Source organism: Lichenostomus cassidix, chromosome 5 (assembly GCF_008360975.1).
Source record: "Lichenostomus cassidix isolate B80296 chromosome 5, HeHo_3.0, whole genome shotgun sequence".
In the NCBI taxonomy this organism is placed as follows: Eukaryota; Metazoa; Chordata; class Aves; order Passeriformes; family Meliphagidae; genus Lichenostomus; species Lichenostomus cassidix.
The window spans coordinates 7874796-7899822 of record NC_139486.1 but is presented as its reverse complement, the minus strand read 5'-3'; the positions used below and the strand labels follow the sequence as shown (position 1 = coordinate 7899822).

The following is a 25027-nucleotide window of genomic DNA, read 5'->3' as shown; positions in this document are numbered from 1 at the left end:
GGAGGGGCGGGGGGGAGCGCTGCGTGCGCCGCGCGCGCCAGCTGCCCGCCCTCCCATTGGCCGGCGGCCCTTTCAACCTGCCCGGCAACCATTTTCTGACTGGCCGGCGAGCCGCGGGGGCGGGATTACGGCTGGCCCCGCGGTGCCGCCCAATGAGAGAGCCGGGAGAGCCGGGGAGGGCGGGGCCGCGCGCCGGCCTCGCCCAATGGGGACACGGGCGCCGCCGAGTCCCGCGTCGCCCGGCGCGGCGCTCCGGGGTGCCCCGCCCGCGCTGGCGGGGGCGGCCGGGCCGGGCCGAGCGGCGTGCTGCACTGTTCCGTGCCGCTCCGCTGTGCTCCGCTCCGCTCCGCCCGCCGCTGCCGCACCTTGAGCCTCCAAACCACCGCGGCGCCACCGGCCAGCCCGGACCTAAGCCCAGAATCACCACCCCCTTTTTCTTTTTTTTTTCGGTGTAAACTCGCAGTCCGTCTGTGACCAAAACTGCCAAATTTCAGTAAAAGGCACGCCCAGGGCCTCCGCGGAGCAGTGTTCCTACAACGCCCGGTGCCAGGGCTGTTGGGAAACGAGGCGCACACGTCTCCCGACCAGCCCTAAAGCTACGTCAAACATTGCACAATTCTATGAATATTCACTTGATTTTTTTTCTCTTTTTTTCTTCAAAGATGAGATGGTTTTAGCTATGCTCAAACCTCCTATTTGCTTTTCACGGGCATTTGCGTAATCAAGTTACATTGGCACAAGTGTTTGTACAAACCGGATTTCAAAATCTGACATTGAAGTATTTGTAAAGGTTGATTCTGAGCCTTTGTCAAACCCTGCCATGGGCTGATTACCTGATGCATCCCCAAAAAGCTGCTTGGGCTAAACCCCGTCTCTGAAAGAGCCAGTCTTTAGGACAGTAAACCCAAACAAAACTCAAGGACATTTGCACAGACCAAATTCACACACAGGGTCTCTATCGGTCTCAAAAACACTACAGAAACATTTGCAATTGTCTGATGGAGCTACACTACAACTTCCATGAAAGATCAGCTGCTTTTTGTAATTATTCAGCAAAGGAGAGCCGATTTTGGTTTTAAACCCTGAGGACCACCAGATTTTAACCCTTGTGTCTCCTGATGGGCACTCGTGAAGGGGTCGGTGTGTGCAAGGCCTGACCCAAATGCAGGGGCGAAGGGCAGAGAGACAGAAAGCCAGAGCTGATCCCCGCGGATCCCTCGCTGAGGGTGAGGGAGCCATCTCTCCAGGCACCTCTCTCCTGCAGCGTGGTGCCCCCGATTCCTTGGCCACAGCTGTGCTCTGACCTCACTGCCAGGGGTCACGGAGCACAGAAGGGGAGGGAGTGCTGCCGCGAGAAACACTAATGAATCCTTTTTGACACGCTGCCGGAGCTGTGTCGCCTCCCCGAATAGCTGAGGGGTGACACCCTGACCCCCATGGTCCATCTGCTGCACCAAGTGTAAGTGCAGGACCAGTGTCAGCATTGAGGGGCAGGAATGGACCAAAGATAGTCCTTGTACCCCTTTCCTTCCCACCACACACTGTGGCTTGAGTGGAGGAGTAACTCTGAGATGTTCAGGATTCTTCTGTCGGCTAAAGTCACCCAGGGACAATCAGGAGTATTGCACCAGGACCGACCCCTGCCATATGCTAGGGATTATCTCCAAGGAACAGACACAGGATAGGCATGCAAAGGTAGCTGGTGCAGAAGGGACGGATCTGGAATCATTGTGTCTAATACAGAATGTAAAGGGGTAGTTTAACTAGCAGTACCACCAAAGTGTCCTCATAGCTGGAGCAGAGAGTAGGCTTTGCAGACTTCACCCCTGTTGGCCAAAAGTCTATAACCGCTGGGCAGCCCTGAAGCACCAGTACAGTCCTGGACAATTCTACAACTCAAGGCAATGCTTGAGACTCTGGTGCAGCCATTGTCCTCCAGTCCAGCAAACCTCCAGAAAGACAACACAGGTTACCCTGCTCTCCTCACTCATTCCTGGGTGATTAACCTGACGTGGTTAGCTAGTCTGTAACCAATTTTTGTTCTGTGCAATAGAAAAGGGTGAATGTGCCTTCTATAGCAGGTGTTTCCAGAAACGTCTGATGTTTCAAGCATGCTCTGCCAAGAGCTACAGAAAAAAAATAACCTGGAGTTGTTTAAATACATGCATCAGAACTTTGGATTCATGGCATAACACTTGAAGAAGTTAATAGTAATGACACAAAATATGGTGATTATTTGCAAAGGGTTTGGTCACTTTTTTGCATGTGTTAACAGAGGGATTCACATAAAAGAACTGGAACCTCATTTAGCTTGGCAATATTTAACATCTCGTGCTAGTGGAGCCATGCTTGTCTCACATGGTGAAGGATTCAGAGGGCTGAGCTCACATATAAGGTCTTTCTTGACAAAAAACTTCTTTTAAAAGGCCCTTATGTTCTCAAATGAGGTCATGTTCTAGGAGTCTAATGCTCTCCCATTTTGACTTGAACTAAACTTGAGGCAAACAGAGGACCACATATGATTTTTTTTATGATTTAAACACAGTCTTTCGGTATGACTATACTCACTGCAGCAGGCCAGGAAGCCATTCTCACAAGCAGCATATTTGCTTTTGCAGCAAATTTCATATAAACCAGGAAAAAACCCAACCCCCAAGCAATCAAGGTCTCTATATAACTCATCTGAAAGGAACACCAGAGGTTTGCTACTTCTTTTTACCTTCATACTAGGCATCTATTCAAACACACGGTTCCAGGAACACAGGAACTAATGAAGACTGCTTTCCTATGGATTTATGCCTGTGATTAATTACCTCTGTGTCTAAGGTACGAGCTCTAATTGAAGCTGGTCTCCTGGCTGCAAACTTACATCTCTACCTTACCTGGATTACTGGATATCAGTAGAGAATGCTGTTTTCTTCTAATACCTCCATGCTTAGGAAAATTCTAAAAATGTACTGACTGTGAGATCTGCTGGATTTGACTGAAATGAATTAGCTATTCTAAAGCCAAATGGCAGAATGATCCTATAGGCCATACTTCCACAGGGATGTGAGAAAGGCAGAGCACACTGCACTAAAGCCCAGTTAGTTTTACAACCTCTTTTTGGTGGTAAAGCCTCTGTGAACAAACTAATTCTACACTTACTCAAGTTTTTCAGAAAAAGCCATGACACAAGATGGTTATTACAAAACCTAACAACACCTTACTGAATATTTCTCGGACTAGGAAATTAGCATTGTTCTCTTTTGTCAGAGGAATGACAAGAAAAAGCATTTTCCCCCATACCTTTCAAACAGAGCAGAGACACAAAATGATGTACTGAGTTTCAAGTTAAACAATTATCCATTCAACAATTTTGTCTTAAACTTCAGTCAGCTCACTGGACACAAAATAATCCCAACACCCAGTACTTTCATATCTAGCCTTTCTCTCAGTAATGACTTCAAACACAGAAAAGCAATTTTGTTACAAGTACTGTTTTGGTTTTTCCTTTAAGTATTAAACTTTTGGTTTTTGAGTTTGTTTATCAACACACCTACTCTTCCCTTTAGAAGTCCTTCTTCGTAACTTGTACAACCCCCAGTTGAAGTTGCATTACTGCTTCTTGGTTTCCTCTCCAAATCTTGTCTGTAAATGGAACATGAAAAATAGTATTTACAGATCCTTTGCTGCAGCATTTTACTATTGCAGTACATACCTGCACTTCCCACAAGCTCCTAGGGGACTTTCAAATCCAGCATACATTGGGATACAATTTCGGTTTAATGCTGGTTTTGCAAGAAGTCATGTAATCACCTGTATCTTCAATTACTCTTCCCTAAAAAGATGACAGTTGGAATTACTCAGATGTTTCCCTGGCAATGCAAAGTGGCCTCTAGCATTAGGTTTTCCTGTTGACATGTTTGTTATGCATGAACGTTTACCACAATAATTCATCAGGTCATAAACCCCTCATTTGGGGGGAATGTGGGTTAAGCATATGAGTAATTGTTGGCTTTTTTTAAGAAAGAACTACCATACAAACTTATGAAAGTCATGTCAGATAATGAAATTCTAGTATTTTTCACTATCTGCTTTCTTTTTTTAAGGCACTACAAACATCTGAAATAAATCTCTTTCCTGAAATAATTCAATGGGATTTCACCTCTCCGAGAAAATTCCTTGGAAAAAATAGGAAAATTTATCTTAACTGTCAACTTTGCAAGAGACACCAAAAGAAGTTCAGACAATCCTTGCAAAAACTTGTATTTGATAAGCCAGATTTACAAAAATATGTATGTTCCCAGGATGTTTATTTCATTTCTTTGAAATTTGGTGGCTTTGTACTCTTAGTATTAGTCACAGAGTGTGAAATCACACTCATTTAAGAACTGATGAGCAAACAGAATTTGTCATCATCAGTCATGGGTTTTTTTGCATATGGGGCTATACATCCTAGGCCTCAGACACAAGCATACTTTCACTTTGAACAGAAGTTGTTTTTGAAAGCATTTTTATTTGTTTTATCATAGATGTCAGAAAACAAATGTGTTGGGGTTTTTTCATTCTAGCTTTTGACAGTTTGTTTACTTACAAGGGAATATGGAATAAGTTGCAGGACTGTAAAACAGTCACACAAATCAATATTCTGAGACACAAAAAATCCATAATGGTCTGGTAATTACAATATTAAACTATACTCTCAGTCAGTTTACAATAATGCCTTTTAAAATGCTTACTAAAGCATCACAGACTTCAAAAAAAGTCTAAGGAGGCTTCAAAAACAGGTAATTCCTGGTGAGTCTGAAGGCTCAGCGCTTGTGTGAATCCCTAACCTGCTCCAGGCTGAAACCCTTCACTGCTGCACCTCCAAGGCAGCCTGGTCAGGAAAGGTGCCTTTTCAAAGACCTGATTCTCTCTTCACTGACCAAATTTGTCCTTTAAGCAAATATAGCTACTTTCATAGAGACAGGCAATGTCTTTTGCTAGACAAACTCACAGAGCTGCAGCAGAGAGAAGGAGTTAAAAGAAACCAACACTACACAAACAGAGAAGCAATAAGCAGACAAGCCCTGGTTAGAGCAGCCTGGATCCTTGCACTTCTTGCCTTTGCTGAATGCCTGAGCTCCAGAAGCTCTGATTTTCAGGCAAGGGAAAAGGAGAAATAAAACCACAGGCAGAGAGGCAGAAGGGGACAGATAGTGTTACCTGTAAGGGAAGCAGATTGGATATTAGCTATGTGCTTGACAGTGCTTTCTTTTGCACGAGTCTACAGCCCATGACACTAGGAAGACCAACAGCCATGTTTCACACACGGTGTTGATGCCATGCAAGATCCATTACTCTTCCCTAGGAGTGCAAAAGAGAAAACAGGCTGCTAGAAGTGGCAAAAAAATCTGTCAGAAGCCTTTCCTAATTTAAGAGGCCAAGGTTGGATTTTATTTTTTAATTTCTTATTTACATGTAGAAATTAAAAAAAAAATCTCCACCAGCATAATCTCTCACCATTTGTAGTAACAGCTCACAAAGTCTTTCAGAATTCACCATCTTGCAGACACCCTTTCATTTCGGATGTCTCTCAGTACCTTAGAGGATCACATAGAGGGGAAGCATACTGTGTTAACCTTTAAGTGATGTATATTTAACCAATACCTCTTTAGACTAGCAAAACAATTACAATGGCAGTTAGAAAAGAAAGCTTTTTTTATTATTCCTTTTTTCTTCTTTTTTTTAACAGGAGAAGTGAAGCATGAGAAGCTGAATTCGACTAAGACACACTATTAAAGCAATAGGGAGACAGGCTGCTGTTACAGACTGGTGTCTGCAAAGCCAGACCAGTTGTAGGCACACATCAGTTCTGCATGGTGACTGTGCAAGTTTCAGCAATACCAGTTCTTATATCTGCTGAGCCAAGATATCAGGCTTGTAAAAGCACATAAGATTTGGCGTAAGTTTTAAGAATGCAATAAAACAGGATATATATTTCTGTTTAAATGCTTAACTCCATAAATGCACACTTACCTAATACCTTTCCCGTTAAGCCAAGTAGTCTCTATAAACTGTTTTAACTAGGCACAGCTTCCTCAGTAAAGGAATGCACCCAGCTAGATGCTTTGTACAGTAATAAAGGATAGACTTATAAATACACACATGTGCATTTGACATATACAGTTTAACGGCTATGAACAAATTATACTGATTCCTATCTGTAACATGCAGACTGATGCACACTAAGGAGGTGGGGAAGAACATTTTTAAAATATCTTAACATGAAATTGCTCATTTAATGAAAATAGAGGGTGTAGGGGCAGAGGGGAACACCCAGAATTGCTCAGACCTGGGGGTTTTCAACTGCAGTTCAGAGCAGTTTTGGGAATGTTTCCCAGAAGAATGGAAGATATTAGTTATTCCAATCAATGCTGATGTTCCCTTTATAAAATTCTGAAACTGTCTGGCTTTCTGTTTTACCCTAAGGCATGTGCTGTCCAATTCAGTGGTTCACACACAGAAAAGCATCAAGAAAAATTACCTGTGGATTTGTAATTTTTGAAGGAATCTCTGGTATTACAACAAACACTATCAAGTAAGCCAGACTTACTTCACTGTGAGATGAGACAATTTGTATCTATATTTGAATCCTCCTGAATCCTCATTTATTACTGCAATACCTATGAGTGATCTCTCATTTAAGACATGCAACACTGGCTTCTCTTTGCTCCAGCTACATCCTGCAGACCGAACTTTCAAGTGCTTATGTGCTATTTTGTCCTTTAACATGAAGTTATTAATCAAGGTTTAAGTGAGAAAGCAAAGTTTAACTACTACAGCAACTACAGGTTATCTTATGCCAAGTTTAATACAAAGAAACATTTTCCAATTCACTGAAGAGTCATACCAAGTGTGTGGTTTCGTTAGATGGAGCCAATACACATTCAATTGTTGAGTTTGAAAAATTCAGCAAAATTATGTAATTATTCCAAAACACATAAGCTCAGTGGTCTCCTTATTCTTGAGCTGATACTCAATGTTCTCAACATCCCCTTGGCACCCCCACCTCCAATCCCCCTTCCAGGTTTGAGAATCTGCATTGTAGGTAAGGGCACTCAAGGGAAGGCAGAGCCTGTCAGACACAGCAAGGTTCTCTTTTCACGTTCAGCAACTTGCTTGGTTGAGATCTACAGAAAACAACTGAGTTACAGACAGATGTCTTCCCTGGCACAGACACTGCCAACACATTCCAGAAACCAATCCCTGTTTTCCCCCCTCCCTACTAGCTTGGGGCTTTTCCCCAGTAGCAGCTTCTGATGGTAAACATTTGTTATTTTATAATGAAATCATATGCTATACTTGAATTATCCCTTTCCCCCAAATAAGTCTCATAGGAAGAAGCTTATACACACTCTAAACCGAATGTGCTGGAAGAAAAGACCACCATCCCGTGTTGTATTATTTTTTGTTATTAAAAAAAAGCCAAGAGGAAATCCTTGGTAAGAGTGGAGCATATTAATTATGACAAGACATCATGACATACCAACCAGTGAGATTTAAAGGCCGCTAATAACACTTTTTGTAGTAATTAGTGCAAGATAGTTATCCCATATAAACAAATATTTGATGGTAGACTTCAATGATAAACAATTCACTTGATGACATTTACATATAAATACACATAAATAAACACCTACATCACTTAGGTTTGTAGTTAACAAAAAGTATGGTCTGAAATGAATTAAATGTAATTGTATCTAGTTGGATCAAAGCTCATCCTATAATGATACTCAAGTATGTGGGGTATGAAAAGCATAAATGTACAATATTCAATTTAGTAAAGCACTACTCTATGAAACACAATCATGAAAACAGCTCTTACATTTTAATGCAAAGTATAAAATTGTGTATTTACATTTACATACACTTTACTGAACTACATTGGGTAGCTCATGGTAAAAAAAATCCCTTTTGAAAATCTTGCAAAAAATATATCAACTGCAGATATGATCAAAAGTTACTAAGTTAGCAGCTGACATAACATCTGTAGTAAAAAATAGATTTTAGGAAAATACCTGGAAAAATCTAAACACCAATAAACACTTTAAAACTATTTTTGAAGTAAAAATTGTAGCAAAACCCAGACGAAGCTAGCAAGGATAACAAGAACTATTGCATACTGCTCTTTAAGAGCCATGTAGCGACTTAAAACAAAGCAGAAGATACGACTAGGAATTTCGTGGTGTAACAAAGTGGAAACTGGATGAAAATAGAAAACCAGTTATCCAACTTCTCTCTCTGTTTATTACCATTTTTATGGGAGAAGTATAAGAAGATGAGAGAATACCTCTCACTGAGGATATCCTTCATCAAAGGCTAAAATAAATTGATAAAAGGAACCCAATTGCAAGAGCCTTGGACCCCAAACATAGAAACATTTACCGTACGTACTTACAGTTCAGTGGACGATAAATCAGATTATTACACTACAAGTTGCAGGTTAACTTTAAGAGTTAACACTATTTTGCAATATGAAGTGCTTCTTAATATATTTATCTATATAATATATAGATATTTGTAAAATATTCGTGCAGATTTGATAGAACAAACTGTGAAAACTGCTTTCTCAAGTCTTTTCTTCCCATTAACAGATCTTTACCTCCTACACAAGGAGGTTCAGGATTCAACAAGGATTTCCACAATATGATCGAGGTCATTAAGATCAGATTTACAATTAGAGTTAGAAGCTGTATTTGTTGGAGAAGTAAACGTTTCAAGACTATCACAGTGTCCCATTTTTGTGTTGCTCATCATGCCTGTTAACATAGTATCAAGATCATAGTAAGAATTGTCAACTTCTGAAAACAGATCTTCAACCGAATTGGGACTTTTATTCTCCAGTGTCTCAAATATTTGATCTAAAGATTTTTGAAAGTTTCCTTTATTCTCTTGTGGGTTCTCCATTTCCCACACGTTGTTCTGCAGGTTTCTTGGCACTTGGACCGAAGAGGCTGTTGACATAGTTTCTGAACCACCTTGTGCCTGGTCACTCTCAAAGTCTTTATTGAAAGTACCATAGGCTGGAACATGCTTTCCCTCAGCTTGATCCCTAGATGAACGGCAGAGGATATCTGTTGAAACAAGACGATCCAGGGATGCCTGCCCTGTACTCTGTGTATTTATCATCTGCCAAGTCCCATCTTGAGTCATTTCCTCTTGGATCTGCCGTACTGTGTTGGCTATAAGTACCGACCGACAAAGGTTGGGTTCGACCAGCATGTGACACAGCTGAAGTTTAACCAAGGACATATCTAAAAGCGACTGCCGCTGGAGATTATAGGAAGGAATAGCCTTAATACCAGCCAGAGTCCCTTCAATATCTTCTTCACCATCAAAACATTTTCTCTTTAATCCTCGAACAAACATTGTGTCCTGTTAAAAAAAACAAACAAATGAAAGAAAATAGAGAACAACATAAACAGCTCAAGAGGGAGGGGGAAAAAAAAAGGAGACTAAAAAAACAGAACAGCAAACTTTAATCTTTTATTAAAAAGCAAATTCATTTAAGATAGAAACATCAGAATTGTCATACCATGTTCTAGAATGGCCAGTGTGGTACAACAGGGGTCAGGAACATGTGGACCGGGTCCCAAAGGCGACATTCGGGAACCAGGGGTGAGCAGGTCCACAAGGCATGGCATCGGAGAGAGGCAGGGGCTCCCAGCTCCCGGCTCCCATTAACCTCCACACTTGGTGCAAGTCAGGAGCCGCTGCCTCGCACAGAAGCAAACATCTCACCGGCTGAATTTCACCTACTGGAGAGGCAGTTTCTCCTCGCTCCTCCCGAGTTTCTACTGGCATGCTTAACCTCTAATTTTGGAAATAAAAATACAACCTGGCACACCATCTTTAAAAGATTTGAGCCCTCCAGAACATTTACGTGCCTAACAGAGTAATATGAAGGAAAAAACATTGGGCAGCATATGTGAAAAGATTAGCTTATTTTGGCTATGAAGAGAGTAATATCTAGATTTGTTCCATGTAACTTGAAACATTCAGTGGAGGTGCCCAAAGCAGTCCTTCCAGTTCCCTTCCTTGGGTGAGTAAGTGAACTACGTAATTCCAACAAGAACTGGGCAAGTCCAGTAAGGATAATCACAGTCATCCTCTATGGGCTTCTGTACTCCTTTCCCAGTTGACTGTAAAACCAAAATTCCGATATTCCTAGTTTAGATTCACCAGCTAAAAATACATAGCGTGCATGAAGGTTTTTCAGTATTCACACCTAAAATCCCTAGCTGAATTTTCCAAGGGGTACCTCTCAAGTACCAGGCTCAGCTCTTCTTCTGAACTGTACTAATTTTGACAACAATGTCTCATGCAAATATTGCAGCTGATCGCTTGAAATACAAAGTAACTTTTTTTTAAATGCAGTATATATCACTTCTTTTAGTCTTATAAAAATTAGGCTGCAAATAAAAGCTGGTACCCGAACAGTACATTTATGCTTCTTCCTTATTTCCTTTCTAAGTCTTCTGTCCTTGGAATTCCTGTTTGCCCACTATTTGGGTTTTTTTTTTCAAGTGACCCAAACAAAACAGTTTTTCAACTGAAAGCTGATAAAACCAAAATAATACTGCAGTGTCTTTCTATATCATTTCCCATTTTCCTTGATAAGCCCTAAACTCTGCCTTGCTTTTCTGATTGCTATGGTACATTCCACATATTTTCAAGGAATTCTCTCTCAGCTCTTTCAGAGTCACTAAAAATCCACCAAAGGGCAACAACACTGCTTCTTTCAAAATACATTACATGCTTATCTACTGTGAAAACCTGGGGATAGCACAGTAGCTAGATAAACACTTGGTCTGACTCTGTACAACATTTGTTACATCGCTGTGTATATCCATGAAATAACCTTCTTTGGGATTTGCCGACTCTTTAAAGATTTCTTTCCACTGAAGGTACAAAACTCTATAGAAATCATAATGTGCAGAGACTACAATATAGAATGCACTTGGTCTTGTGGTAATTTTTCATAACTTCTTAAAAGCTATCCATGGATTAGCAATGTATTAAATAGTTTGGACATTTCTTTTAAAATTTCATCCTGAAACATAACATACTTGCATTACTTCCATTAAATACAACACATGTTATTGCTTGATAGTTCCTTCTCCAGATTTTGAGATTCTTGCAAACTTCCTATCAGAGATATTAACCCATTTAATTTTTCCTACACTGGTATGTACAGTAGTTTCTGAACACACCCTCCCCCCATGTGAAATGACCTCTAGAAACATCTTCTGGGGCTGTGTACAAACCATGGAGGATTACATCATCAAACATTAAACACTGTGCAGAGTTTGAAGCTTCTTTTATTTCAACTTACATTCTTGTGAAGAGTAATTAAAACTTCAATTGAATGTTAACCTGGTTTCCATACATCTGTAATTTGGCATTTAAATGCCTTCTAAGGCACACCAGCAGAACACAGGAGAAAACTTGAAAACCTCAATACATCACATCACACACACTTGGGCGTCTAGAAGCAGAGGAAGAACATTTATGGATTCTTAAAGGAAACCTTTCACAGCACTCACTTGATTTTATTCTAAAACTTGCTTTCAATTAGTATCTTACACCATAAAGCCAGTTCTTTGTCATCTGTTCTCGTGACTGCACAAAGTACCAGGTTCCAGTTTTATTTAAGAAGCTTTAAAAAGTGACGTACCAGTAATTGTGTTTGATGCAGTCCTTCCTCTTCTCCCATGCTACTGAGCAAGAGTCCATACAGTAAAAGTGAGAGCACCACCTACCAAGCACAGGGAAGAAGGATGTCAGGCAAGGACAGGAGATTCAGAACAAATTAGTTTTGCTTCAGTATCTCTATCCTGTACGATGTGAGCATCATTCCCACAAACATGAATAGTATTATTAAACCAAACAACTACAGCACAAATGTGATTTGCCCAGCAATACACCCAAAATCTGTAGCAGAAGGAAAATGCCAGTTTAATTCGAAGTCCCAAGCTATTGCCCTGACATTTGGACCAGCCTCTTCCTTATGCCAACACCTTTGCCATCTAAAGAGCGAACAAAAATTTTTCATATGAGCATCAAAGATTAAGTGTGCACAAAAAAAAGTTAATGAAAGCAAATCTTACTTTTATTACAAAATTATAGTTTTCACCTTTGTTGTACAAACCCATGTTGTACAAACCCATCTCTGTAGCATCTAGACAAAATGAGCTGTCACAAACACAAAACTGAAACATAGCAAAACATGAGACAATTTTTCTTTACCAGCACAGAAACTTTATAAGATTTACTTTGCAAGATGACAATAACAAAAGTAACAACAGCAATTAAAGTATGCTTTAACTATAAAAGCTGAGGTTTTAAAACACAATTAAAGCAAAGTAAGATTTGGCATATCAAATACAACTTCCCATCACAAGCAGCAATTCCCTTAATGAATGAAACTAAAAAGAATGCTGTTTCAACAGGCTACAGAAACCTTAATAATAAATTATGGAAACAATTCAGATACTTTTCTAGACATGTCTGTGCAACACAAGACAATTCCATGTCTGCAACTGAAGTGCATACATAGAAAAGAAGTAAGTAAAGAGGATGCACATGTACATCTATTCTTGTTTTCTGTTTTGTGTATAAATAAACAATTATTCAAGATTGTTTGCTCTCGAATACGGGGGGAAGAAGATGGCTGACAAAGGACTTGGGGATGGGAGTGCAGAAAACATATTTTTCCTCAAGAAGCTGCATACTCGTTAAAATACCACAATGGAAAAAAAAAACCACCTTTAACATTCTCAAGCCAAACTCTTTTGACTTGGTCCCAGATATTCAGACTTAATGCTGTTATGTCATGGAAACTGTATTTCAACCAACTCATAGTCTCATTTTCTTTTATGGATTGAACTCACAGCAACTTTAAAAACAATGTCTTAAGGCATCTGAACTACAACTTCAGTCAGACACCATATCAAATCAATAAACTATTTCTTATTTCTGGCAAACACCTTATGACACTATAAAAGTTCAGAAGTTTTTGCTCTCCAGGTATACTTTCAAAACACTATATAAATGAAAAGTGATCTCTTTGAGAGCCTGTGTCTGGCAACTATTTGAATCCCAGAATTTCTACTTTATTGGAGGGTAGGTGACAAGGGCATAAACTTAATTTAAAAAAACCCAACCAAGGAAAAACCTACCAAACATGCCCCGCCCCCCCCATCTCCAATAACTACAGGTAAAGATGGTGCAGTTGTGAGAAAAACAAATTGAAATATTTTATGATGCTATTTGGTATATATGACAATTTTAGAGGAAGAGGCTGTGGCCATTTGCCTTCCAAAACAGGGGACAATAGGAGGTGACCACTGCCATGAGTTCTTGGTAAAAGAGCCATTATTACATCCACAAACTAAATGACAGGGGATGCTGGTAGACCAGTCCAGTCCATAACCCATTTACATACTACAGAAGGAAAGTTTTCCTATGCAATATAATAATGTGTAAAACCTGATGCATGTGATTCCAGGCTCTTCCCTAGGGCAATAACCAAACCACATGGATCTCTGTTAGTATAAACTTGAAGAATACGTCCATCACAGCAGTTATTTCTTTGGGTTCTATGAACTGGCATACATGTGTGCCTCAGAAACCAAGTTCTCAGTAAAAACACATTTACTTCATGGCTATTATCAGATGCAATTAAAACCTTGTACACAAATGACCTCCTGCAGACTTCTCTGCACTATCGCCAACAAGCACTCATCTCAAGAGAACGCTACATTTGAAACATAATTAATTAATATCTAAGTACCTTTTCCTATTGATTTATGTATTAACATACTCAAAAAGGCATTAGCCATTGTGTAAAAAACCTTTTCGTACATCAGAGCAAGCCTGCTGCAGCTTCAGAGCCAAGGTGTTCAAAATCCCCCGGTAATTTGAAGCAGCATCTTTCTCTGTCCAAGAGGCAGTATCTGAACTAGCTACATCATGTCCTTTCTTCCACTGCTTTCCCAGTGTCAGGAGCCCAAACTTTGTGTGCCCAACTAAACTGCTGTTTGAAACAGCTATACAAAAAAAACGATGTCAAGGAGACAACAGCTAGCTGCCACATAATGCACTAGGATAAAAGAGTTTTGTTGGTTTTGGTGTTTTGTTTTTGTTTTTTTTTTAATAAGAGCACAGTATTATGTAATTCGTTACAAGTTTTGCTTTTAGGATAGACAAATTCCCAGTCTGCTTTACAAATAAGGTGCTTGAAACTTGATCCAATTCTTATTAGAGCATCGACTTAAGACATTCCAGATTCACACTCAATTCAGACTCATACAGTGACACGCTGCCAAAGATATAGTTACGTACATAAGGAAAAAAGGCTGCTTCCCATTATTTGGGGTAACAGAGAAGATAGGGAATTTTAGCAGTGCTTATCTTTAGGAGAAAGCAGACAAGACCTACCTAGGCCAGTGCTGGAGGTTCAGTGAAGCACAGTGCTGCTTTTTGTACAGCCGTAAGTACAGTGATGATGGTTAGCACGGGAAGGCAAGAAGGAGCCGTATCTCCCCTCTACCACTCTAATCCTCTCCACTCCAACACTGGCTTTTCTAAGAACCGTGGGAAGAAACCAAAGCTCTGTGTAACAGTGGAGAAAAAGACGGAAAGAGAGCTACCCCTCCTCTTTAGACAAGCACGTGTGCGCATATGCTGGTGTCGAGGTACAAGCTGGGATGTAGACACAGCAGTGGGCTGGTAGGGCCAGAAACGTCTCTGTTCGGACCGGAACAAAGGCCCCTATGGAACACTGGGGTCTGCCCACCCCCGGGGCGTGAGGGGCCGGGAGGCACCTCTCCGGGGCTCGAGGGATTTGCGAAGGGCTTCCAACAGCCGGGGAAGAGCAGGCTGGGCAGCTGGGCAGGAGCTCGTGGAAACGCAGGCGGGGGCCGGGAGAGCTGAGCGGGGGGAGCCCGCAGAGCCGGGGGGAAAGGCGGGACCGGGGCGGGGAGCGAGGGGGAGCTCCCCGGCGGTGGGAGGGCAGCGGGGTGCCCAGGGGAGGCGCGGACGATGAGGGACTGCGGCTGGGGAAGAGACCGAGCGGAGGAGGAGTGCGGAACGGGCCCCGTGTCCCGCCCGCCCCGGAGCCCTCGGCGCTCCCGGCGGTTACTCATCGCCCCGCGCTCCCGCCGCCATTTTGAATCAACTCCGTCCCCTCCACGGATACCGCCGGCACCGGCTTCTCGCGGGTCCGACCTAGCCCAGCCCGACCCAGCCCACTGTACTCACCGCCTTGCCGCCGCTGTCGCCGCCGCTCGCCCGGGCAGGAACGCCCGCTCCGCTCCCGCCTCACCGCCCGCTCCGCGCTTGAGGGACGGGCGGGGCCAGCCGGCCCCGCCTCCCCCCGCCCGCCATCTTATTGTCAAACCCCACAAAGGGACTCGCGTTCGCCGGGGGCGGGCCTTCCGAGGAGACCGCGCCCACCAGGGAGCGGAGACCGCTTCTATTGGCTGCAGTCAAGTCGTGCAGGCGCCGCTCGCCGCTGCGATTGGTCACGATGCCCGCCTGTCCCGCCCTCGGGCTCCGCCCCCAGAGGCGGTGGGGTTGCCATGGCGGCCGGGTCCTTCCCCTCGGCCGTGAGAGGCTGAGGGAGGCGGGGGCGGGGGCGAGGCGGGGCCGTCCCGATTTCAAACGGCAGCCAAGGCCCCGCGGCGCGTCTGGGCTCCCGGCCATGGGCTCCGGCGGGAACAGGTTCAGACCTGGCCGCGCTGCAGCCTGCGGGGAGCCGCGGCGGGGGAGGGGAGAGAGCGCGTCGGCCGCCCCGGCCCGGGCGCTTCCCGCCGTCAGGCGCCACTTCCCTCAGGGCTGGGGAGTCCCGGCGCTGCGCCCCGCGGGGGTGACAGGAGGCCTCAGGACTATTAGCAAGGCCTGTGGCATTTCCTGTTCGGGCCCGGCCGCCGAGCCCCGGGTCTCGTAGTCAGAGCCGGGAACCCTCATGCCGGGGGCAGGGGTGATGTCTCACACCCCGCAGGGAGCTGCTGTCTGAACACGAGTCAGCAGTGAGTGCCCAGGTGGGCAAGAAGGCCAGTGGCATCCTGGCCTCTATCACCAATAGTGTGGCCAGCAGGACCAGGGAGGTGAATCGCCCCCCTGTACCGGGCACTGGTGAGGCCACACCTCGAGTGCTGTGTCCAGTTCAGGAAGGACATTGAAGGACTGGAGCATGTCCAGAGAAGGGCAAGGGAGCTGGGGAAGGGTCTGGAGCGCAAATTTTATGAGAAACAGCTGAGGCAGCTGGAGGTGTATAGCCTGGAGGAGGCTCGGGGGGACCTTATCACTCCTCAACTCCCTGACAGGAGTGTATAGCCAGGTGGGAGTCAGGTTCTGCTCCTAGGTAACAAGCGACAGGACAAGAGAATGTAATCTTAGGCTGCAGTCGGGCGGGGTTAGGCTGGACATTAGAAAGAATTTCTTCACAGAAAAGGTGCTTAAGGCACTGGAATGGGCTTGGAGTCACCATCCCTGGAGGTGTTGAAGAAAAGGTCTAGTTGACAAGATCCTGCTTGGTCACAGTTTGGACTCGATGATCTCAGAAGTCTTTTCCAACCTAATTGGTTCTGCCCTAAAGCTGCCGCCGCCCCGCTGAGCGCAACCCCCTCCTCAAGCCTTGCTCGCCGCTGTGACCCCAGCCCGGCGCAGCTGCACATCTGCAACCACTTAGGCCGCCCCAGCGTCTGTCGGTCGCTCTCCCGGCCGTGCAGCTACGTGCCGCTGCTCGGGAGCAGCCCGAGGGAAGGAGGGGCGGCTGGCCCGGGCTGCCCGAGAGCCGCAGAGGCGGCAGCTGCTGCCTCCCGCCCCCGGGGCGCGGCGGGACGGGGAGGGGAAGGAAATGGAGAAAGGGTGGGATAGGCAGCAGGAGCTGGAGGATCGGCGAGCCTTGCGGCTGAGGCTCCGTAGGAAGGGCTGGGAAACAGCAGAGCTGTAGCGTCATACAGAAAAGCAGGAGGAAATAACATTTCCATAGCAAAGCGAGATGTGCTTTTGGGACGAGACAGGTTGCAAAGCGCAGTATTTCTCGTTGTTTACAGTTTCTGGCACCAGTCTCACGGCATAATAGTCAAAACCACAAGTTAAAGCTGTGCAAGAATGATGCCACAGAGATGTTCTTGTGCTCTGTTCAGCTTAACATTAATGTCCAGAGTTAGAAGGCATCCTCAAGGATTATGGGGGTCTCAGCTCCTGGCCCTGCACAGGATGACCCCACGAATCACACAATGTGAAAGCATTATCCAAATGCTTATTGAACTCCGCCAATCTTGTTGCTGTTGATTTTTGTTGTTGTTATTGTTGTTTTTTCTTTTATATATATACACATACATATATTTATATGTATTTTTTAAACTTCAATCTTTTAATAAAAGATTTCACTTGAGAAATAAAGGCATAACATCAAAGAACAAAACATGGCATGGGATCTGATGAATAACTTGAGACTCAATTACAACCAGTCTTAGCATTAGGCTTTCACTTGACACAGGCTTTTCTTTAAAAGTCACTGTGTGGCAAGCATTTAGGTGTTCTCTACCATATTACCCACACTTGCAGCAAGGAAGCAGAGTTTCCACATGCAATGTATATACTGTTAATACATATTTGTCACATTTTAGTAACATTATGGAAGGCTGGTGGAACATGTTAAGTCCTTGGAAAGGAGCAGTGAAAATAATATCTTGTGCAAATCTCTTACTGCAATGTCAGTAGGAGTCACAAGAGTCAGAAAAGAAAGGTACCAAAACTTCCTTTTCCATTCCAGGACTACATGATATCCTTCATTATTTTGGACCACATTATTGACCATGGTTACCTTGGGAATGTCATAACATTCATCTAAGAAGAAGTTTATAGGTATTCCTTCCTTGCAGCAGTGCATGCCATTGCATCAGAGTGCATGCACTACCTGGATATATTTCCACACCAGCAGCCTTTTCATCACACAATGAGTTTTTCATTAATAGCTTGGCTGATGTTTGCACTGTTATACCTTTGGTTTTATATTTTAACACACACTTCTCCAGGGTGATTTTTCCATCATGGACATTTAAAACCTCCTCTACAATTTCATGTTGCACTCACTTCAAACTGGCAGATCCTTATATTGGATTCTGTACAGTCAAGAAAGAGGTCTCCTTTCTCTTGGTTTGTTTTGGTTTTTTTGGTGGTTTTTTTTTGTTCTGTTTTGTTTTTGCTTTTGTTTAATCACAATACCTTCTGGCAGGCCATAACCTTTGAGCTCAACTGAATGAGCTCTACAGAACAGGCCATCTAGAACATAGTGACCAGGACAGATGATGACTGTGTCTGCTTCATAACAGGCATTTACAGCTGTCAGTGGATCACGGTGAAACCGTATTTCTAGGTGTTCACCACAATCAGCTAAAAGCCCAGAATCACACCATGTTCTCAGCTGTCAGAATGCAACCTCAGTCAAGGCTCAACACATCACACAATGTAATCCAAGTCATCCTTCTCCTTCTCCCCGTCCCAGTTCACCAGATGCACTGGTAGAAGAGCCTGACATGCTCTACAGTTTGTGCTGTCTGGTCGAACTCTCCTGACTCATCACACAACCCACAGCTCCCTCAGTGGTATCTGGTGTCCCTTAAGCTTCAAGGGTTCCTGCTGTCCCATGACTCACACAGAAAAGACACTCTGAGTTTCACAACTGCTTTTCAGAGCTGAGTACTCCATACCAGCCACCCCAACACCTCAAACGCATTTGTATGCCAGATTTCCTGCTACCAACATGGTGCAAGGACTTTGTCCAAGTACTCAGCTGTAAATTGTCACCTCAGAAGCTTTGCAGTATTAAGGAAGAGTTTGGACCCTAGGATCTGATGCAGAGTAGGTTTATTCCAGGTTGAGCTGGGGCCTCTGGAGAGGGATCCCAAACAAAGAAATCTCTGGGCCTTTATATCCTCACAGTGTGTGCACCTGACCTTCATGAGCTCTTCCTGTGCCCAACAGTGGTTTATGGTCTGGAGTCTTCTGACACCTCATGGGATTCTTTCTCCATGTCCACGTGGGCAAGCCATTAACTGTTCTTATCTTCCATCCTGGGGCCCATCAGGATCTCAACCCTTATCTGAAGATAACAAGTCTTTCTCTGTTTACTCCCCTGCTTAGCTGTCCATGCTAACAAACAATTCATTTTAAGTTGCCTGACACCAAGCTTTGAGTAGGACCCACTCACAGTCAACTGTAAGCGAGTTACAATTAAACTTAACCCTAGACAATTAATTTCTAATATTCTATTAGTAAACCTAATGTAATCCCCAACATTAAGCCAGCCAAGATGTAATTCTGGTAATCTCTAAATTGCTTGTGAAACAAAAGACGATCAGTGTGAAAAATAGCTGGAAAAAGTACATTCCTGTTGGGCACAATCTTTCCTAAAGCAGTGCCTGGTTTGTCACGACTGCCAGAATCACTCCAGCCACTCAGCATCTTCCTGGAGCAGATCTAGACTCTGCCACCTCGGCTGCTCCCACAGGCCCCCACCTCTAACAGCTGGAGGCAGCAGAGCCTGACCATCCTCCCATGCCCCCCTGCAGCCCCAGATCAGCAGGAATTCAAATAGCTATTCCCACAACAAATCCTGCAAGAACCCTTGAGCCACTGTGAGGCCCCTTTCCAGGCAGTGTGGGGGCTGTTCCCTAAAGGATCACAGCTCGAAGAGCTCATTTGCATTGCTCTTTCTTGTGATAGCATCATCTATACAGAGTAAGGTACTTAAGTCCCCTTTCCTTATTTTTTCTTTTTTTTTTCTGTGTAGCTACAGTGAGAGGATCTCAACAGTTTTGTTTGTGTTTCCCCCCCCCCCATAAGCTCTCCAGTGAAACTGGAGGATGTTTTATGGCTTAAGAACTACATAATCTATGTTTCTGGCTAAACCAGTGAAAGAAAAATTGTGAAAGATTCTCCATATTCTTGGAAAATCTGAGAAACCAATGATGTCTCATAAGTTGATTATTCTCAGCAGAAAACAACTCTCACATCTCACATATGAGAAACAAAACTTGAAAAGTCAAAATGGAAAAATATACACAGACCTTTGCAAAACAATACAGCCTGAAGTATTATCTAGAGAGCTGGAAAGAGATGTCTGCAAAACAACCTGACAGGGGAAATGGAAATGAAGAAAGTAACTACATACAAAGAAAAAGAAAAAGGTGAGGGAATTATTGGCCAGGATTGTCAGGAGAGCTTTAAATCAAAAGGTAATTCAGAGTATGTACCCAAAGCTTCTAGACAATGGGGAGGCATCGCACCCAGTAAGACACTGCAGAGCAGTCTGCCTGCTGAGGAAATGAATAACATGGGTGACAGGGAAAATGGTGCAAATCAGCTCAGCAGGTCTCCCCTGGGAAGCCAGGTCGCCACCGACATGCAGCAAGATCTCCAGAGCGAGTGGAAGTTCTGAAGGCATTTAAAAGCACTGGCAGCTTGTATAAAATATTAATGGGATGCTCTCTTTGTCTGAAACAGGAGGCACAGCACTGGTTTAACAGGAGCAGGTATTGCCTCGACCTTTCCAAGCAGGTCCGAAGTGCAGATCCACCCTCAGCACACGGAGGGAGTTATTCGAGCTGCAGCCCCGGAACAGGAGCAGGAGGGCCGGGTCGAGGGGAGCTACTGCCCTAACCCCTTCCCTTGGCTGGGCAGCAGTTGCCTTGTGCTCGGTGGAAGGACGGGCTTGGCTTCAGTCCCTGAGATGTGCGTGTGCTGCAGCCGTGCCTCCCCGAGCGGAGCATCCGCGGCTGCGGGAGCTGTGGCGGCAGCCAGCTCCGGCTCTCCCCGTCGCACGGTCAGCCTGCTCTGCCGGGAGCCCTGCCTGCCTCTTCCTCCGGCGGTGGCTGGTACGGGCTGGTGTGACCTGCGTGCCATGGGAGCTGGAAAGCAGCCACTGCTCTCTCCCTCCCGCCCAGCCCCCTTCCTTCCCTTCTGGAGCAAGCCTGTGCTGGGCTGTGCTTGATGCCTCGGGAGCTTTGCTGCTCCTTTCTCAAAGCTGCTCAGCTCCTGCTGAGCTGGCCAGACTTTCACACATTGGCTGTGACGGGAAGGCTGTTTAGAGCTGGATAATGTTTATAAAACCGCAGAAATTAACAGAAACTCAGTGTCCAGGAGCAGGGCTGAAGCTGCCCTTTTAAAAGACAAAAATAAAGGAAAAAAAACACCAACAAAACCAGACATGACTCAGCCCCTGAACTGGAAGCTGTGAGCTGTCGCCACTGCAGTGCTGTGCTCTGGCTAGCGAGTCTTTTTGAGAGACAAGGTGTGTTAGCTCAAGCTCTGTGCTTTTCCAGCACAACTGCCTGTGGTTTGGAAGAGTTTTTGGCTGTGATCCCACTAGTTCAGAACGGGGACAGAGCTTGCTTGCCTCTGCCTGCTAAAGACAACGTGGACTTGTTCTGAGTCTGTATTGTTTCTCTCGTAATTACTGTTTGATTAAAGCATTTAAGATAAGTTTGTCTTTTAATTTGGCTCTAGAGTAGGGCAGGAGGCCCACTCCTAGTATACCGTTTCCTTTAAACCCAACCTGGCAAATTCTGATTACCTCTCAGATAGCATTATGAATCAGTCCTGAGTGCTTCTGCAGACAAGCACATTCCTGCAGCAGAGCTCGCCTAAAAAATCCAGAGGCAGATGGAAAAAAAGTTAAGGAGTAATTAAATGTGGCTGTTCCTTAAGAAGTAAGCCTGTAGTAGCAGCTCAGCTGGGCCCCATAAGCCAGGTTCAGGATACAACTTCATTGCGTGCAGTCTGCAGTCACAGTGCACTGAATGTAAGAGAAAGTGTTTTTGTATTGTTGCACTGTGTTGATGTGTGGATCACCAAAGGTGGCTGAAAGTTCTGCTCAGCCTGCAGTGAGGGTGAGCTTCTCCTTCACTGCTCTGAGCCTGGATGTTGCTCCTACCTGTAGAAAGTGTTAGACAAAGAACAGTGGGCAACTGGTGCCTGTAAAGCAACCCAAAATGTTTCTGGTAAGCAAGTGAACATTTGCAGGCTAACTGTAGCTTGAAATTGGATGATAATGATGCTGGCATCAAATGTTAGTGGCTTACAAAATGAGAACAGCACAGTCAGAGCACTCATCACCCCAGCTAATCCACACACCAGCTAATACTTGCCTGAATATGGCAGTGTTGGCTCAGCTGGGGGTTTGAAAAACTGAACAGTGGTAGTAGGCAGGTGATGGGAGGGGGTGTGGCTGTCAGCACAATGGCAAAGCATTCCGTTCTTAGGCAGAAATCTGTCTGCCTCAGGCCACCAGCCTCAGGCCTTAGGTTTTATGGCTGTGGGTATCTGATCTACTCGGAGGCCATGGGGATTAGGAGTGACATGAGCCAAGAAATGAGTTCTTTGTAAGAACTTGTACAGACTGAGATACTCCGTGAGCTAAAAGCAGTACTGCTGTGTTTACCCAAGCCAGCTAGTAGCTTTATGGAACCAATAATAAATTGCTAAGAAGAGGTATTAGTATGTTTTGACTGCAGGAAATAGAGTGGAAACAGGACACAGGCAAGCAGATAGGCTTAAACTAGTCCAGTAACTCTCTTAGCCTGCCTGGCTAAAGTGGTTTTGTTGGAATTAAAGACCCTTCACAGGCAGGTAGCTGTTGAAGTCAGTGATCATCAGTTTCCTCATAAAGAAAAGGTCCTGAAAGAAAGAGTGCCCTCATTACAGTATTTGTTTATGCTCTTCAACCAGCAGGATGTGACAAAATAAGTGTTTTCAGCAAGATTTAGAGTTGCCAGCCAATTCAGAGAAGGTGTTCTCCATGGCAGGTGAGAAGTGTGTTGTAGTGGACATCAGCAGGGAGGAATAAAGCTGGGATGATTCCAAGTTAATGACAATAGGAACCTCTAGTGACAAAGCACCATGCACTGGAGTAAACAGCAAAAGTCTCCAGATGATGCACCAGCAGTCAGCAAAGATAGATATTAAAGTGCTGAATGTTGTTTGGGGCTTTATTTTAAGGTAGCTCATCATGATAGTTCTGGTTTATGTTTGTGAGGGACAAGATTGTTTTGTTGTTGTGAAAGTGTTGCCTTAGAAAGGATTTTTCATAACTAGAGGAGCACCTGCTTCTTAATAGGGATTTTTTAAAACATGCATTTTGGACACTTGAGTGCCATGTTATCTGGTGCTGCTTAAAATATGTGTTCTGTATCTAAGCATAAATACCATAGGCTATGACAGTTGCTATAGCAACAAAGCATCTACTATTAAATAGCACCCACAGGCTGAAAAACCATGTGCAGCCTGTCAGTGCACAAGGTATTCCTTTCTTTGCAGCCAGCTAAGTACCATATTTTCATCTCAGGTGCTAGTCTGTTTCTGATGAATGTGTTTGTGCTGGGCATGTGAAGATCTTTTCTCCCCCATCAGCTCTACCTTCCTTTGAAACAGCAGATACTGGAAGAACAAAATAGCCTGAAGTGGTTGCAAGCTGAAGAAGTTAATGAATAATTCCTTTCTCATATATCCTTGAACATACATTAGAGTGTGGCTTTCACATCTTTTAGGCCAGATTTGAGCTTGCACCTTTGCTGTTCTGCATCTTTTGATATTACAGTGTTTTGCTCTTGAAACCAGCCTTTCAGAAGGCACCGTGCTGTTCCTAGAAACCGTATCCTTGAAAATTACAATACCAGTGGGAAACTAATTTCTGCAGTCATGGCAAACTGGAGAGTTATAATTCAAAAGCACAGTCAAAATGAACAAAACTTTTAGGAATATATGGTCCAGTTGTTCATTTTTAAGCTTGCCTTAAAGTTGGTAAGCATTTGCACCATGAAATCTAAGGGGAAAGCGTAGAAAAATGGGAACACCGTGTTTCATATGTGATAATAATTCTGGTGGTTGAGACTTCAGTAACAAGCTGTTGACAGCATTAGTGGTTTTACATTTTCCAAACCTGTCGCTGTTGAGCAGCTAGCAGAGTAATGAATGCATCGGTTCTCAGTGGCAAGAAGGAATGACCTTTATTATTTTGATTTCATCACATTTATAGAGTTCTCAAAAGTCACCCAGATTGGTCAGTCAGAAGCCTTCCCCCAGGCCTGATTGGCCAGGCCTGCACTGTCCAAGTTCTGGGACACTGTTCCAAAACATCCAAACTTTATCTTTATTTACAAAAACACAAGAAAACTTCCCATGGGAAAAACTGTGCTAGCCACACAAACCAGAAGTGCGATTTTCTTTACACCCATCATAAATAACAAGGAGAATAAAACTAAGCATCTGTAAGAGAAATATGCTGAATATAGCAATGAATGCTTTGTCTGCAAATTAAAATGACCCTCTGTGAGCCTTGAAGAGTAGAAGAAGGCTGTGATGGCTTGTTGGAGTATTTGGATTGTTTCCAAATTTTTTTTGAGAGTCTGGTGAATCAATAGGTTAAATGGAAAATGCACTGTAGCCACAGATTATTGCTGATGTTGATTCACTGGCGGCTTAGCCAAATTACATAGTCTATAAAAATATAAATTATAGTAGGAACAAAGCAATAATTGTTTAATAAGAGTATCAAGAAGTGATGATAAGAAGTAGGTAAACTAAGGCGTGAAATGGCATATTAAAAATGTGATTTTTTTTTTCCTAAGAGAATAATTGCTAATCCCTGTGTGCCTTGTCTGTTTAAAGGGTTAACCCAAGTAGAAGCATGACTATGAACACAGATAACAGCCTGTGACCTGGTCTTGTTCTCTGCTCTGGTTCTGCACCTTGATGGGAATGACAGCTTTGACTTTTGTAGCAATAAAGAAACCTTAACTCCTGTCTCCTGGTGATCTGCCAGTAGCCAGTGGTTTCCCAGCAATCATTTAAACATATCTAGTATTAATGGAATAATAAATCTTTAATTGGCATTATTTACAAATAGCACCAAGTGCCCACAGACTTAGGATAAAGTCACTGGAGCTGCTGTGAGAAGTGGTGCAGGATGATGTGGAAAGTAGTTTGC

General features: G+C 43.8%; 1 protein-coding gene and 1 pseudogene across 6 annotated transcripts; both read right to left on the bottom strand.

Annotated features, from left to right (window-relative positions):
- Positions 1 to 6819: 6819 nt before the first annotated feature.
- Positions 6820 to 15464, bottom strand: CDCA4 (cell division cycle associated 4). 6 transcript variants are annotated; one of them, XM_085061190.1, is made up of 5 exons: positions 15292 to 15464; positions 14470 to 14615; positions 11705 to 11785; positions 9563 to 9840; positions 6820 to 9402 (listed from the first exon to the last, which is right to left on the bottom strand). In XM_085061190.1, exons 4-5 carry the CDS (start codon positions 9563 to 9565, stop codon positions 8647 to 8649), a joined length of 759 nt encoding a protein of 252 aa, XP_084917316.1. In that variant the 5' UTR covers positions 9566 to 9840; positions 11705 to 11785; positions 14470 to 14615; positions 15292 to 15464; the 3' UTR covers positions 6820 to 8646. The 6 variants fall into 6 exon arrangements, with proteins under 6 accessions (XP_084917316.1, XP_084917314.1, XP_084917313.1 ...); XM_085061188.1 differs by lacking the exon at positions 9563 to 9840 and having other exon boundaries at positions 14470 to 14643; XM_085061187.1 differs by lacking the exon at positions 9563 to 9840.
- LOC146435883 (SHC SH2 domain-binding protein 1-like) lies at positions 14678 to 19506 on the bottom strand (annotated as a pseudogene).
- Between the last annotated feature and the right edge of the window lie 5521 nt (positions 19507 to 25027).

Bases quoted from the DNA above. Each gene is read 5' to 3' on its own strand.
- CDCA4 (XM_085061188.1), bottom strand. From the start codon at position 11,743: ATGGGAGAAGAGGAAGGACTGCATCAAACACAATTACTG. The intron at 9,403-11,704 runs GTACGTCACTTT...TTTTTTTAACAG, and splicing joins TGCATCAAACACAATTACTG to GACACAATGTTTGTTCGAGG.